The sequence below is a fragment of the Plectropomus leopardus genome, chromosome 6, assembly GCF_026936395.1.
Source record: "Plectropomus leopardus strain MGB_pleo_1.0 chromosome 6, ASM2693639v1, whole genome shotgun sequence".
NCBI lineage: Eukaryota > Metazoa > Chordata > Actinopteri > Perciformes > Serranidae > Plectropomus > Plectropomus leopardus.
In genome coordinates, this window is record NC_142181.1 from 33,209,706 (window position 1) to 33,225,475 (window position 15,770).

The 15,770-nt window shown below is 40.3% G+C and overlaps 2 protein-coding genes across 2 annotated transcripts; both read right to left on the reverse strand.

Moving 5' to 3' along the window:
• Positions 1 to 181: 181 nt before the first annotated feature.
• On the reverse strand, positions 182 to 4,636 carry LOC148189443 (uncharacterized). Its single transcript, XM_088079297.1, has 4 exons — positions 4,419 to 4,636; positions 3,319 to 3,658; positions 2,689 to 2,754; positions 182 to 1,927 (listed from the first exon to the last, which is right to left on the reverse strand). Exons 1-4 carry the CDS (start codon positions 4,608 to 4,610, stop codon positions 462 to 464), a joined length of 2,064 nt encoding a protein of 687 aa, XP_087935423.1. The 5' UTR covers positions 4,611 to 4,636; the 3' UTR covers positions 182 to 461.
• A 35-nt stretch (positions 4,637 to 4,671) lies between these two features.
• On the reverse strand, positions 4,672 to 12,221 carry LOC121938101 (uncharacterized). Its single transcript, XM_042481383.2, has 4 exons — positions 11,607 to 12,221; positions 9,400 to 9,740; positions 8,336 to 8,402; positions 4,672 to 7,711 (listed from the first exon to the last, which is right to left on the reverse strand). The coding sequence occupies exons 1-4, from the start codon at positions 12,025 to 12,027 to the stop codon at positions 6,123 to 6,125; spliced, it is 2,418 nt and encodes an 805-aa protein (XP_042337317.2). The 5' UTR covers positions 12,028 to 12,221; the 3' UTR covers positions 4,672 to 6,122.
• Between the last annotated feature and the right edge of the window lie 3,549 nt (positions 12,222 to 15,770).

Genomic DNA, 15,770 nt, shown 5'->3' on the forward strand with positions numbered 1-15,770 from the left:
ATAAATCCAACACACTCCTTTAATAGGATGCTATCAAAGTATCTGGACATGATGGAGGAGTGTGCTGTTTGGCTGCTTTACTGTAAATGTCACTCCACAAGAATTTCAGCTTTATTTAGACATTTATTTTACTGTGCTATGCTGTTTTTGAACATATAAAATACAACCCAACACTGAGGAATCATATAATGGAAAAATTACCTTTATTTTAACACATAATTCATAGGTTTATCTGACTGGTTGCACAGCACCAGTAGCTGGTTTAATTTTAGCTCTATCAGTCCCTGTTTGGGTTCTAGTAAAAGGTATGCAAAGCTTTTTAAGTGTTTTCCCTCTGATATCCGATACATTTCAGGACTGGGTGTTTTGCCCTGACAGGAAATGGCCATGTAGGATCCACAACATGTAAAACACAAATTAATCACTGCTGCATTGCCATTATTGTCACCATCTGCACAGTTTCAGGACATAGCGAGTGTGTTCCCAGACATTTTCTGGTATTTCTCTGCACAGTTGTGTCTCTTGAGCAGCCTCGAGTCTGAAAATCCGAGTCCACAGCTGCTGCAAGAGTACGGCCTCTCTCCTGTGTGAACCTGCATGTGAAACTTGACGTGTCCGAGCTGCCTGAACCTCACTCCACAAACTTCACACTCGTAGGGCTTCTCCCCTGTGTGGACCCGTAAGTGTCTGAGGTAGTTTGTGTAGTTCCTGAAGGCCTTGCCGCACTGCTCGCATGTATGTGGCTTCTCTCCAGAGTGCTGCAGTTTGTGCGTCTTGAGAGCCTGATGGATGATGAACCTCTTCCCACACATGTCACAACCAAATGGACGTTCTCCCGAGTGGATCCTCTGATGGTAGTCGTACGTCGCCTTGTAGAAAAAGGACTTCCCACATGTGTCGCAGTGGTATTGCATCTGACCTGTGTGGATGAGCTCGTGTCTTCTCAGTGAACTTGCGGTGTCAAAGCCCTTGCGGCAGGTCTTGCAGCTGAACGGCGTCACGTCGACCGTCGTTCTGTCCCGTCGATAGATGACTCTGCGGTTGCCTCGCTCTCGAGTTCGTCTTCTGATGACCTGTCCGTGTCTTTCATCATGTGTGACTTTCTGGTGTTTTTGCAGCTGGCAGTTGTAGAGAAAAGTCTTTCCACACAAGTCACACATGAACGACTTGGAGGCACCGTGAATGAGCATGTGGGCTTTCAGCTTGGTGTCCTGAATGAAACTTTCCCCACAAACTTTACATTTGAACGGTTTTTCACCTGTGTGGATACGAATGTGTCTCTTCAGATTGTGTTGCAGGGTGAAGCCAGCCCCACATGTCTCACATGTAAACATTTTCCCTCTGTGGACTGACTGGTGCGTCCTGAGCGACCTCCTCTTTATAAAAGCTTTGCCACACACCGTGCATTTGTACGGGTGCTCGCCAGTGTGAATGCTTTTATGACACTGCAGTGTGAATGCGTACCTGAAACTCTCCCCGCACTCAGAGCATTTGTGCGGCTTTTCAACAGTGTGTACGACCTGATGAGCCTGCAGGTTGTGTTTGGTTTTGAAGGCCTTCCCACAGGTGGTGCAGTTAAATGGCCTCGTGTCTGTGTGCACGAGCAGGTGAGTCTTCAGGTGCATTTTTGTTTTGAACGTCTTCTCGCAGAGCTGGCACTTGAAGGTATCATACTTCCTCTCCTCATGCCGCAGCAAGTGGTACTCAAAAGTCGCTGTATTCCTGAATTTTCTCGGGCATTGGTCGCATGCGAAAGGCCTCTGTTCTTTGTGAGTGTTCATGTGCTTCATCAGATGAAACTGCCGGTTGAAGCTCTTGTTACAGACATCGCATGTAAAGACCCTCCCCTTCTTTCTGACTTCTGTGTCCTGTGTGTTTTGGCAGTCAGCGTTTTTGGATTCTGCTGTGTTTGTTGTGGTACAGTCCTCTTCAGTGTCCAGACGTGAGAGCAAAAGATAAAAGTTATCACACATGAATGAGAGAGGCAAAGACTGGAATTTGTAAGAGAGAGAAACCAATTTGACACATAATCATTATTGTTTTAAAACCCATAAAAAGATTAAAATGGTTACAGACAGAAATCTTCCACACTGAGTCTGATGTGTTTTATTGCTCTATTCGTTGTAAAAATTCCAAATTCTAGAAAAAATGGAAAGACACTTCCCCGCTCTTTCATCTCTCCACTGGAGGGCTCTCCCTGACTGTTGCTACTCTGCCAGTGTCTTGTGTTTGGCACCTGAATCTGCTGAGCTGTCCTCCCTCTCTGTAAATCTCTCTCTGTCTGTGTCATCCTCTGTTTCTTCCTCCTGTTTATCACCATGATCCACCTGAAAATACTATCTGAAATAATGAATGTATACTTTGCATTTTGCCCCTCTCTCTTGTTGCGGATGTATGTGTTACGCAGGTTATGCCACATTTTCTTCGCTGGTTCTTGGTGAAACAATTCTCACTTGGCTTTGACAGATGCAAAGAAAACGCAGAAAGTTAAACCTGTTCCGAAACTTTAATAACGGACCAAAGTGTCGGAGTCAGTGTGTCACAACATGCAACACAATGGTGTGCAAAGACCATAAAAGTCAAAGTCCCACTATCATTTACTGTGCACTTTATTTAAATCTGTTTTCTATCCGTCTTCCTCCCCACATTAATGTGTATTACTTTCACATTCATAATTTAAATTCTCACCTTGTCTACTGGCGGGTGAGGACGACTCTGCTTCAGAATTCACCTCCTTTGTTGCCTCTCCAACATCTGAAATGAATAACAAAAAATTTAAACATTTTATTCAGTTAACCAGTGAAAAAACTGTAAATGTTATGTTCACAATAATAATAATAATAATAACAATAATGATAATAATAATAATAATAATAATATGATGATGATTTCTTGGTCAAAATTTCCTTTGAAACTTTGAAATTATTTTTTTTGATGCTGTAAAATCATAAAGCTATTGACAATAACATTACTGTTTTGACCAGAGATTAAACTCCTCTAAATAAATGTATTTACATTTTGACACATTTTCTGCATGTGTGTTTGTAATCATTAAGTATATTATATAAAGTATATCAGTATATATATTTGAAAATCTGATGTAAACTCCAGCATCAGCAACCTAAATCAACTGAGTCTGATAATATGAAGTACTGCATATACTGGAGTAGGATTTCAGCCAGTCATGGGATATTTGTAGACTTTAGATGCCATGTCTACTTCCCATTTCCCCTGTAACAATTTTTTCCCAAAGGCCCTGCAATAAGCTTTTAGTAGCGTTAGTATTTTCTGGTGGATTCTCCTTGAATGGAACCATACCAGCATCATGTTCACTCTCCGTCACAGCAGCAGGTGATGATCCTGTGACTCCCTCTGTCACTGTATCTGTCTTTCTTTTTAACTTCCCGAAAGGCTTCAAGGTGTAGATCAACCCGGTCTGCTCAAACAGGACAGGGCAGCCGTTCAGGACGTTTTCTCTCCACAATCGCGCATTTTCATAATTTTCAGTCGTAGTCCTCAGCTCGATCTCCAGCTGCCCCACTTTGGCCTGAAGAGTCTTGTTTTCATTGTGCAGCATTGATGACAGCTGGAGGAAAACAGCGCTGATCTTTCTCGTTGCCTCTTGTGCCAACGCAACCACAATGCTGTCAAAATCTGCCTGTAAGGTTTAAAATACAGCAGTCAGCACAAAATAACTGTTAGATGAATGTGTCACATGCGAGATCATTCATGTTATAGAAATAGAAATGTTATTTTATGTTATTTTTTATATTATACAATTCGTATTTTTGTAATATTATATCCGTTTTAGCACTCAAATGACTTTTAGGGCCATTTTTCTCCTGCTTCTGACTCTTGAGCTGCTATTTAAATACAGCCATTTTAATTTGTTTGCCTCTTCCCCTACCCAAAAATAAAAAACAGAAGCGCGCCCCAGTGCTTTAAGAAATATTTGACAATCCTCCCGCTCATAGGTAACGAGCAGTCCCTTACATTTGACCTCTGTTTTTGGCTGTCAGTCCATTTCGCTCTCTAGAAGGCTACAAACCCTGTTGTTTACCAGTCGCCATTGAGACAAAACAAAAGCTTTAACAATAATAACGAATATAACCCGAAATAACCCCCCTACACCAATATTTACATAACAATATCCATCTCTTTGGGTTCCCACAACTTTGTTTCCCCCCTCGGGACTTCACATTTTTAGCTAACATTAGCTTCTATTTGTAATGGCAGTCCGCCATCTTTGTTAGGCGGTCTAATCTCTCCCAGACAGTGTTTCTGACCCATTTAACAAACTCTCTACTATACCGGAGACCATAGGTAGTCCACCGTGATCCATATGTGCACCACAGACCGCCCCTGAAGTGTCTGTATGCTAACTGACAGTGTATCAGTAGTGCTGAAAGTCGACTCACCTCACGTGTCATGTTTGGCAACATTCTGGATTTTTCTTCTTTAAAATTTCCGACACCGACAGCAGTTTTAATGACCGTCTCCATGATGGACTTCGTTTCGGAATAAAACACTAAATTATCAGTCATTTTCACCTTCATAGTTAACAGCCGGCTCTCTGCTACGGAGCTGATAAACAGGAAAGTGAGCGCCATTGATTCCGGAAATGGAAGGAGCGCGAAGTCAGATTTCAAAGTAAAACTCATAAAAGTTGCATTGATTGCAAAATATCTTTAATCACAATAACCAACGGAAAAATATGTACACTGTACATGATAATGCCATTTTACCATTTCACTTTTTTTGGAAAATAATTACACCTCAACGGCATATTACTGATTATGATTAACAAACAAAACGTAAATCAATACCAAAAAATGCCATTTCCAAGAATTAAGCTTAACCCTCATTTTAACAGAAGGGACTGTTACTTATTTATAAAAGGGAATTGGGTGGTGCAAAACGGGGGAAGCGCTTCAAATAGTTTTTAAACACTGGGGAGGGAGTAATGTTTTTTGATCTGGCACAGGCAAGGGACACTCAACATGTTTTCTTAAAAAATCTCCCAAATCACACCATTTATTAGTTCCAGAAACGGTAAAATATATATTTATTAATGGTGGAAGGAGGGTCATGTGTTTCCTCCAGTCACTCAGGGAGGCTCAAGGGACAAACAGCTGTTGTTCCAGGGATGGTCATGATATAAAAACACCACTGCCAACAAACAAAAAAACGAAGCACACCTCAGCCACCTCCCTACTCTGATAAATAAAGTACAGTCCCTAACACAACTGAGAGGAATAGTTGATATAAAAACAGTCTTCAAACATGTTTTTAAGTCATCAAGCCAGCATCTTTGCTGCATTTATCACCCTCAAAACATTTACATTATTTCAACTAAATACCTATGTAAATGTTGGTTTTCCCATGTTTTTAAATTATTTAATGGCAACAATGTTTAATGAAGGTAAACAGAAGTATCTTTTTGTTTTTAATGTTTTTAACAGCTGACCAAAAAGACAAAAACAGAACTATAAATGCCACAAGCGATGCTGCCTACCTGTACTGTGAATAATCAAATGAAAGTAGAGGTGCAACTACTTTTACTGTTAATTACTGTATTATTTACCTATGACATATTACCTATAAATATCAAAGGTAAGGACAAGTGGCACTTACCAGAGCCCTAAAGTGTCAAAACTCCCAACTTGACCAACAGCAAAAAACAAAAACACTTTGCCATTGTGAAGCTGTCACGTGTATTTTTAAGAATAATCTTGTGTCAATAAATTAGTTTGTTAATTGAGTGAATTATTATAATTTTAAAGCACTTTTCCAGGTCTTTTTCTTTTCTTTTTTAAAATGATTTTCTTGTACTTCTTACTAATTTCTTGCTAATTTTTGGGTCGTTTTATTTCTGTTTCCCATCACCTTCTTCACATGTTTTTGAAAGGAATCAAGCCAATTTACTCAGGTTTCAAAGGGTTAAACAGCTCTCAACAACAAACTATAAAGGTGAAACCCATGAAGTTCTTTTTGTAAAACAATGTTTCCAGCACAAAGGCACTGAGCCACACAAGTCATTTTGTTTCCCTCAGCACAACAAACTGCTGCCTCATATATGACTTCATCCGATGAAGTTCAAACACACCTCAGCATCTCATTGGCTACGGCCCGTCACAGCTGTGCTTCTTCAGCTGCCTGGAGTCAGAGAAACCACGGCCACACTGCGGGCACGAGTACAGCTTCTCCCCTGTGTGGACCTGCATGTGGGACTTGAGCTGGTTGGACTGGTGGAACTTCCTGGGACAGTACACACACTCAAACGGCTTCTCACCTGTGTGGATCCGCAGGTGTCTGTAAAAGTTTCCGTCGGTTCTGAACGCTTTGTCGCACTGGTCGCATTTGTACGGTTTTTCGCCCGTGTGAATCCGCTCGTGCTGCTTCAGACTGCCGGCGTGGAAAAATCTCTTTCCGCACACGTCGCAAACAAAGGGTTTCTCCCCTGAGTGGCTCCTCTGGTGGTAGCTGAAAGAGTACTTGTTGTGGAAAGACTTGCCACATATGGTGCAGCTGAACTCTTTGGGCTCACTGTGGCCTTTTTCGTGAAGTTTGAGGGAACACGCCGCACTGAAACCTCTCAGACAGATTTTGCAGCTGAACGGTTTCACCACCGACTTGTTTCGCCTCCTAGTCTGGGCGAATGTTTGCGTGCCGTCCGTTGCCTCGTTTCTGTCGGCATGCACGTACCTCTGATGAATCAGCAGCCTGCAGTTGAAGAGGAAGGTCTTCCCGCACAGATCGCACATGAACGGCTTCCTGGCGCCGTGGATGAGCATGTGGGACTTGAGCTTGGTGTTGTCGGAGAAGCTCTTGCCGCACTCCTGGCAGGTGAACGGCTTCTCTCCGGTGTGAATGCGAATGTGCCTCTTGAGGTTGTTGTTGAGGCTGAATCTCGCCCCACATATGTGACAGGTGAACGGTTTCTCCCCGGTGTGGACTATGCTGTGTCTCTTCAGGGCAGTGCCGGTCCTGTATGAGCGGTTGCACACGGCGCATATGAACGGAGTGACGCCGGTGTGTTTCCTCTTGTGCACGGTCAGGGAGTGGGCGTATTTGAAAGTTTCGTCGCACATTGTGCATTTGTATTTTTTGGCATTAGAGTGAACCATCTGATGGAAGCGCAGGGTGTCTTTACTCTTGAACTCCTTCCCGCACGTTGCACAGCTGAACGGCCTTTCCTCCGAGTGCACGGCCATGTGACATTTCAGCTGGACCGCCGTCTTGCAGGTCTTGTCACACAGCTGGCACTTTATCATTTTCTTCCACTTCTCGTGGCGCAGGAGGTGGTTTTCCAGAGACTGCTTGATTCTGAATGTTCGCCCGCACTGATCGCAGGCGAACGGCTTCGGTGGTTTGATCCGCTGGTGAAGCTTGAGGTGGTTCTGAAGCGTCTCCTCTCTTCGGTACGATCGTTTGCAATGAGGACACGGGAAGGGCAGCGGGGCTTTGCTCGCCTCGTGACGCAAAAGGTGATTTTCCAAAGATTTCTTTTCGAGGAAACTTCTGCCACACTGATCGCAAGGAAAAGGCTTCTTGTGGACTCTGGTGTGTTTCTTGAGTTCACTCTTCCAGTGAAAGCTGACGCCACAATGCTCACACGAGAACCTCTTCACCGTCTCTTTTCCTTTGACCCTTCTTCCCTGCACTCCACCTGACCTGATTTTTTTCTCTTTTGCGTCGTTATCAGTGGAACCTGCAATTGGAGGAAAACATTTACAAAATGAGTGGATTATTACTTAAAGATTTTATTTCAATACTCACTTTTTTCTTGAGACAGGATTCAGATACTAGAGTTGTTGCAACGGATACTGATGAATCAGATTCCTCAGATATGGTCTAAACTGGATTTACATTACAAGTCTTGATGCCCATTTCTAATTAGTTGCCTTTATCTGATTTTTTTGAACACCTGTTTACATCTCTTCTTAGAAGTGACTCAAATCCCATATCTGCATTTACACCTGCTTAAAGTTTGCTTACACTTGAAACAACGCACAAGCGTAAACAGGGTTAGCACACTCCAACTGCGGCTAAGATGTCCTCCATATTAGTTTTGCTGAGAAGCAGTTTAAAATGTTCCTATGATGATGATATATATAGTGATGTAGTTTTACTCTCCATGACTGTATTTGCAGTTGGATCTAGCTGGAGGTGTCGACAAAGAAGCACAAAAACACCAGAGGGTGCAGGTAAAACCATTCGGTGCATGTCACTGTAGAAGTTGCATGCAGACTGAAAGAAGAATTTAGAGCCCTGCGGTGGGATTGTTCTTATTCAAGTTTCCTCTTAAACTTCTGAAAATGCAATCTTATCGCACCTTCAGCTTTAGACGTCGCTCTCCTGGTCCTTCTCGATCTCCCTGAAGGCGTCTCCTCCACAGATTTCTGTGATGCACAAGGAAATAATTTCAGTTTCATTTAAAAATGTTCTCTCCATGCAATGACCAGATTTTTTGTGGTCTCAGCCTGCTCCTTAAAGAAAGTAACACTAATCATTATAGCCTGTTTTGCCCTTAAAGTTTACACTGATACTACAAGATAAACACCAGCGAGAAGCAGCTGACAAAAATACAGACACTAAATAGTTGAGGTTTGACATTTTTAAGACGTTGCTGCTTCCACAAAAATCTGTTCCTACAGCTGAAGGCACATTATATTTAAGACCTCTTAAGACTTTTGAATGCCTCTTGGAATTAAATTGAAGACCAATTCTGCAACAACCAAAAGTGCGTAGGGAAAATATTGCCCTAATATTTATTGTAACATAAAAAATAACTTCTTTGGCGACAATCATGTGAGAGGAATTTGGTAGATTTTATATATTTAAAATCTAAATTAAAAAAATAATAATAAACATAAAATCCCATTTCCCATGTCTGAGCATTTTTAAGACTTTTGAAAGATATAGGTATATATATTCTATATTCAGCTGACTGAGTTAGGACAGTGCACATTAATCAACATATCAGCAGTAAGCATCAATGTAAATGTGGGGGAATTAGCGCAACTGCTAAATTTCATCTGTAGTCCTAAAGCGGGCACTATAAAAAACAGCTGCACAGACAGATCACAGGACAGTCCACAGGACAGGACACAAACAGTCCACAGAGCACATCACAAATGGACACAGAACTACCAGATGAACAGTGAAAAAGCGTACGGTAACGGGCATCAGAGGAGAAAGCAGTGTATATTCAGGTACATGACTAATGTGTTTCAACCATGTTTGAGGTTTTTTTCTGAAGGTTGAATAGTTGTCACAATCCCTAATATGTGCCAGTAGCTTATTTAAGGCATTTTAATACCAGTGAAGGCCTTATTTTTACATTAATTAATTCAATGCCTGAGTCCTGGTTAAACCAAACACACAGAAACACACGACCTTTTCCGGCGGCGAGTCGTCACCACTGACACTGCTGGAGTCTGGACTCGGGGCGTCTTGAGGCGTAGAGCCTGGCGTCGCTGCTGGTTTGAGGATCGGCTGTGTTCCCTCCATCATTTCGGAGACAGCCGTCAGTGGCGTGGGGGGCTGGGTGACCACCTGGCTGGCGCCCAGCAGCAGCAGTGCGGGAGCAGAGCCGACAAACACCACGGGGGCTGTCGCGGGTTTAGGGTCGGTCACAGATCCAGCTGTGGAGCTCCGAGCAGCGTCAGCGCTCTCTGCTGACACCAGAGGAGGGTTCGAGGCGGGTTCTAGAGGAGCAGAGGGACTGGAAGAGGACTCTGCGTCAAAGACAGAGACAGAGAGAGACAATGTTGCATCAACTTCATTTCATTAACCCTTTGAATCCTGGATCATCATCAGTTTTCTTGTGCCTTTCCCGAGCATTTAAACCTTTGAGAAGATGGAACATGGAAAAAAAAGATAATGAGCAACTTGGCATTAAATGTCTTGCAAATTGCAAAAAAAAATGTAAAAAGGGAACAAAAAAATGACCTTAAAAAATGAGCTAAAGTGAGAGAATCAGGGAAATTTCAGATAACTGATGAAAAATACTAACTATATATATATATAGTTCATAATTATTATAATAATCAGAAATTATTATTTTTAGTACTTTTCAAGTCATTTTAGTTTGGCTAATTTTCTGTGAACTTTTTGCAAATTTCTTGCAAATTTTTTGGTCATTTTTAAATTTGCTCATTCCCTGCTTTCCATGTTTTTCAAAGAAATCAAGCCAATTTCAGGTATCAAGGGGTTAATTACTGTTCACCATCAGAGCGGTGTTATGTATTTATCACATGAAGCACTGGCTCAAGAAATGAAGAATGTATCCATGTAGGAACTCTCTCACTGACACAGAGAAGAAATAAAAAATTTCTCAGCTGACATACTGGCTCATAATGAAATCATTTATTATTGCAGCCTCGATGGTCTTTATGGAAAGCGTCCTCGTCTGCACACAGAGTTTAAAGGTAAAGTTCATGTGTTTTTTTTAGCACCACATACAGTATTAAGATCACTTCACTCACAATAGCCTTTTGCTTCTGCCGATTTCATTGACGCTTCAAAACACACAAAAGTGGTGCTCATCTGTTAAAATGATCAGAATCATAATAATATCAAGTCTCATAAAGTCGTCACAGAACTTATTTTTGGCGATAATTGAAAATCCCATTAAAAAATCGCATAAAGTTTTTGACGAGGGAAGCAGGGTGATGCTAACTTCCGGGCTGGCGTACAAAAATGCGTCATCCCTTCACCTCTCTATGGTGTGCAGACTCCGCACCACAGGCGTCTGCAGGCGTGGAGATGGAGTGCAATTATTATGGTGCAGGGAGGGTCACGCGTACAATTAATACAAATATTTTGGCATCTGGCTCGATCTCACAAAAAAGGTGAGAATTAAACTTGGTGCACTGTTCAAAATTCAAAAATAGGAAAACAGTTGTTCAGACAACCATAATCTAAGTTTAACGCTGAAGTCACTTGATACAGATCAGTGCTGAGCTTGATAAATTAGCAGAAAGCAGATAGGTACGTGTCTGTAAATCATCTCATGTGCATGCCAGATAATATACCTACATTTATTGATATTATTGTTTTTTATTGTCATCATTTTTATGGTCTTTTCGTCTGGTGTATCGTTATGCTTTTTTCCTCACTGGTTGCACATTTGTTTGCTATTTATCTGCTTCATTCTTTTACTAATTTTACTGTAATTTGTGACTGTTGACAGCCATCACTGCTAGCTGTTTCTTTTTGTTGAATTTGTTGCTATGACATGTTGCACATCTCTTTGGCCCACTGAATGTGAACTCGGGGCATTGCTGTGAAAGAGCTTCATGCTCAGTCAATTTTCCCTGAATAAACAATGGCTGATGATGATGATGATGATGATGATGATGATGATGATGATGTCATTCTGGGATGCTCAAGGGAAAATATTTGTAGCTTCAGGGAAGGTCAAAGTAAAATAATAATAATACTAAAGAAAACCACCCCTCCTCTGATAAATAAAGAACGGTCCCTAAGTAAAAGGAAAGGCAGCAAAACGTCCCATCTGTAAAGCTGAAACCAGACATGATTTTTTGTCAGTTTTGCTGAATGAATGACTTAAATTGTAAGAAAAATAGCCCCTCGCTCACCTGTCAGTGAGCCGTCCTGCAGCAGGACGTGTGCCGGGCCTCCCTGCGTCCTGCTGCCCCCCTCACTGATGCTCTTCAGCTCCTTCTCCAGCTGCTCCATCTCTCGGCCCAGCTGACCCACTCGGGCCTCCAGCTCCTGCTGCAGCTGCCCGGCTTTCCTCTGCAGCACGTCCTCCAGCTGCTCCACTCGGGCCCGCAGAGCCTCGTTCTCCTCCAGCAGCTCCGACGAAAACTCGGTGAACACTTTGTGGATCTGAACCACCAGACACTTCTCTATCTCCTGGATCTCTCCGCCGACCCTCGCCTGCTCCCACTCCGCGTTTGGCGCCTCTTTCGCCCACAGATCCCTGAAAACAGTCACGGTCGCCTGGATGGCGACTTCCACCACCGACGCCACTTCGCTGCCGAACCTCGCCTCCATTTTTATTCAGTCGAATTAAAAACAGGACCCGCTGTGTCTGTAGGGTGTTTTTAAAGCGTAAATAGGAACTTAAACCTGTTAGTTGGACATTAAACACAACAACAGTCTTTCTTGTGTGAAACTAACGTTCACTGTCCTACATGGCGGCCATTGCAGCCTGTGCGCCTCTAAAAAGAGTCCGTGTAGCATATCCGCTTCCGTTGTACGGCTACGTTTCAAAATAACACCAAAGATACCCTAGTAGGATAAAAGGGCGATAATAACCAGTGATGGAAGATGTACTCAGGTATATTATGATACTTATCAAGTAAAAGTAGCAACAATTCAGTGTAAAATATTCAGTTGCAATTAAAAGCTCTGCATTCGAAGTCTTGCGTGGGTAACAGCAAACAGTACCAGCATCAACAAAGTAAAATCACAATCAGCTTTATTGGCAAAGTAATAAAAATCCCAGCAATTTGACAGTGAAACACCTTTAATTGCATTGTTTATGTAGCATAAATAAAGTGGAGGGATTGAATATTTATAATGATTCGTTAGACACAAATATAAATATCAATAGGATTTAGCATTAATAATGTATGAAAATGGGCCAATTAAAAAAAAAAAAACAACCAACAAAAATAGCGAAAATAAAATGTTAAATGTTAAAAATAGAATACAGGGATTTAAGTATTTCTTCACCAGATTTTTATTCATGCCAATACTCCTTTACCTGAATTAAACAATTATAATTATTTCCACAAATTTCAGTTTAGAGGGGAAAAAATGTGGTGAGGGAATTATTTAAAAACTTTTGTAAATTCAGTGAGAAAGCTTAACCTGACAATCGTTGGTTTCTTATGTAATAGCGCCATCTGGTGGATATAAACAGGAATTTAGAGCTGCTTGCAAAAAAAATAAATAAAAAAGTACAAAGGCTTTGATATTCCAAATGTTTGCTATTAAATCCAGGTGGGTTGGTAATGGAAACAAGTGCATTCAAATAAAAATAAGAAAGTTAGGGCAAAAAAGTGAAAACATGTTTCAGTCTGTGTATTTGTGTGTGCAGCTCTGCATGTAGTTTCCACTGGTGTCCACGAGGGGGCGCCATCAGACAACAGTTGGTTTCTGGTTTGATGGCGCCCTCCGGTGGACATCAGCGGAAACTACAAGCAGAGCTGTTAGCAATGAATAAATAAGTAGATAAAAAACAAATAAATAATGCAATACAAAAGGTTTTGGTCATTAAAATGAATGTATTGAAATGATAAAAATAAACGGGGCTGGGTTTTTATATTAGATAAGTATACATCCAAAAAAGAGGAAAAACCTGTAAACGTGTTTTAATCTGTGTATTCGTGGATGAAGATCCTCATGTAGTTTCTGCTCTCCACCAGAGGGAGGCATTATACCAGAGACCAGCAGCTGACATTTACAACTCACTGGTTTTTAATAGTTGGTTTCGGGTGTGATGGCGCCCCCCCGTGGACATCATTAGGAATGACAAGTTTATAAAATAGTATAAAAAATAATATGATAAATAATAATAGTAATATGATAAAAGGCTTTGTATTATAATCAGGGTATTAAAATAATGATCATTGAAAAAAAAATCTAAAAGGTTGGGTTGGTAAATTAGATAAGTACATTCAAATCATAGGAAAGAAACATGTAATATGTGTATTTGTGTCTGGTATTTTTTTTTCTCTTGGTATTTAAAATAAATATATTAAAATTCTAAAATGATAACATAAAATATAATTAAAAAATGTTGGCTTGGTCCATCAGGCGAGTACATTCGAAGCGAAATAATAAAATTAGGGTAGGTTGGTTTCATGTGTAATGGCGCCCTCTTGTGGACATTAGCGGGAATTACAAATAATAATAAGAATAATAAGAATCAGACGAGTACATTTTTTTTTAAAGATTATTTATAGGGGGCATTTTCCCTTTATTTATAGGACAGCTTGAGAGAGACATGAAAGGTAGGATAAAGAAGGGTATACAACATGCCACAAGTTGGACTCGAACCCAGCTCCCTGGAGAAGTCTACAGCATATGGGGTGCATGCTGTATCCAATAAGCCAGAGATCACCCCAGTTAAATATTTTCAAAGGAAAAATAATTAAATTAGGGCAAAATATGTAGACTGAAACATGTTTTAATCTGAGTATGTGAATCTGCATGTAGGGCTGATTTCCACAAGAGGGCGTCATTATACCAGAGACCAGCAGCTGCCATTTACAACTCACTCGGTAAAATGAACATATTGAAATAATGAAATTGTGTTTTAAAAATAAATCAAAATTATTGGGTTGGTATATTTGATAAGTTCATTTCAGTCACAATGATAAAATAATAGGAAAAAACGGTAAACATATTTTAATCTACATTTGTGAGTGCAGCTCTGCATGTATTCCCGCTAGTGTACACAAGAGGGCGCCACTGGACAGGTGTTGTTTTCCGGTGAAGGGACGCCCTCTGTTGGACATCAGCAGGAATTACAAGTAGTGCAAAAAAAAATAATACAAATAAATACAATACAAAGGCGTTGCTATTTGAAATATATATATTAAATGATGAAATAATTCATAATTTACAAAGGTTTGGTTTGTATATTAGATAAGTACATTTAGATTTTTAAAAAATAGTGGGGAAGTAAACATGTTTTAATATCTGTATTTATGTCTGAGGATATGCATTTACTTCTTTCAATTCAGTTCAATCCAATTCAATTCAATTCAATTCAATTCAATTCAATTCAATTCAATTCAATTCAATTCAATTCAATTCAATTTGCTTTATTGGCATGAATAAAATATAACTATTTCTTTCTTTCTCTCACAGCTAATCAAAGCTGAAATAATATACATAAACACAGTTCATACAAGGGCTTTTAGTATTTAAGATGAATATATTAAAAGCATAACATAAAATTAACATAGATTAAAAATAAAGGGATTTTATATGTAAAGATACATTAAATCAAAAAGGGTTGGGTTGGTGTAATTCAGCTATGATTACAACTTTTTTTTAGAAACCAGTATTGTTCAAATATCAAATACAAAGTCAAAATGCATGTTCCAGTGTTTTTTTCTTTGTTGTTTTCCCATCCTAAACCTCTTTGTGGTGTGGTAGAACAGAAAAACAAAATACCACCTTATCCTACCACCCCATCCACACACCTCAAACCTCAGGAAGTAATTAAAGCAAACATATATATAAATAAATAAAATACAATAACACAAAATAAAATAAAGATTAAAAAATGAACAGGGAGTAGAACACCATAGGAAAGAGTCAAGATGCTTACTCCAAGAAATTAGATGCAATGAGAATCAGATGGGGTCCAGAGAGGTAAGCGTATTTACAAAGGAATGACAGGCTGCCCTCTTTTGTAGAAACTGGCAGATGAGCCATTGAGGGAATATTTTACATTTTCTGATGATAAAAACGACGTTAAATCAGACAGCCCGGATGTTGCGGAGGATTAGGGCTTTTCAAATGTAACAGAACACGTTTACGGGCAACAAGTGAAGAAAACAACATCTGAGTGTTTCTAAGAGAGACTGATAGATTTAAGAGGCATCCCAAAGATAGCTATTAAGAGCGAAGAGTAATATTAAGGACTTCACGTATTAAAGAAAGAAGACCAAAACTCTGCTAATTTTGGACAAGAAAAGAACATATGAGTATGATTGGCTGGTGACCAGCCACACCTATCACATATATGCGCCCAGTATCTGTACAAGCACGGGTTA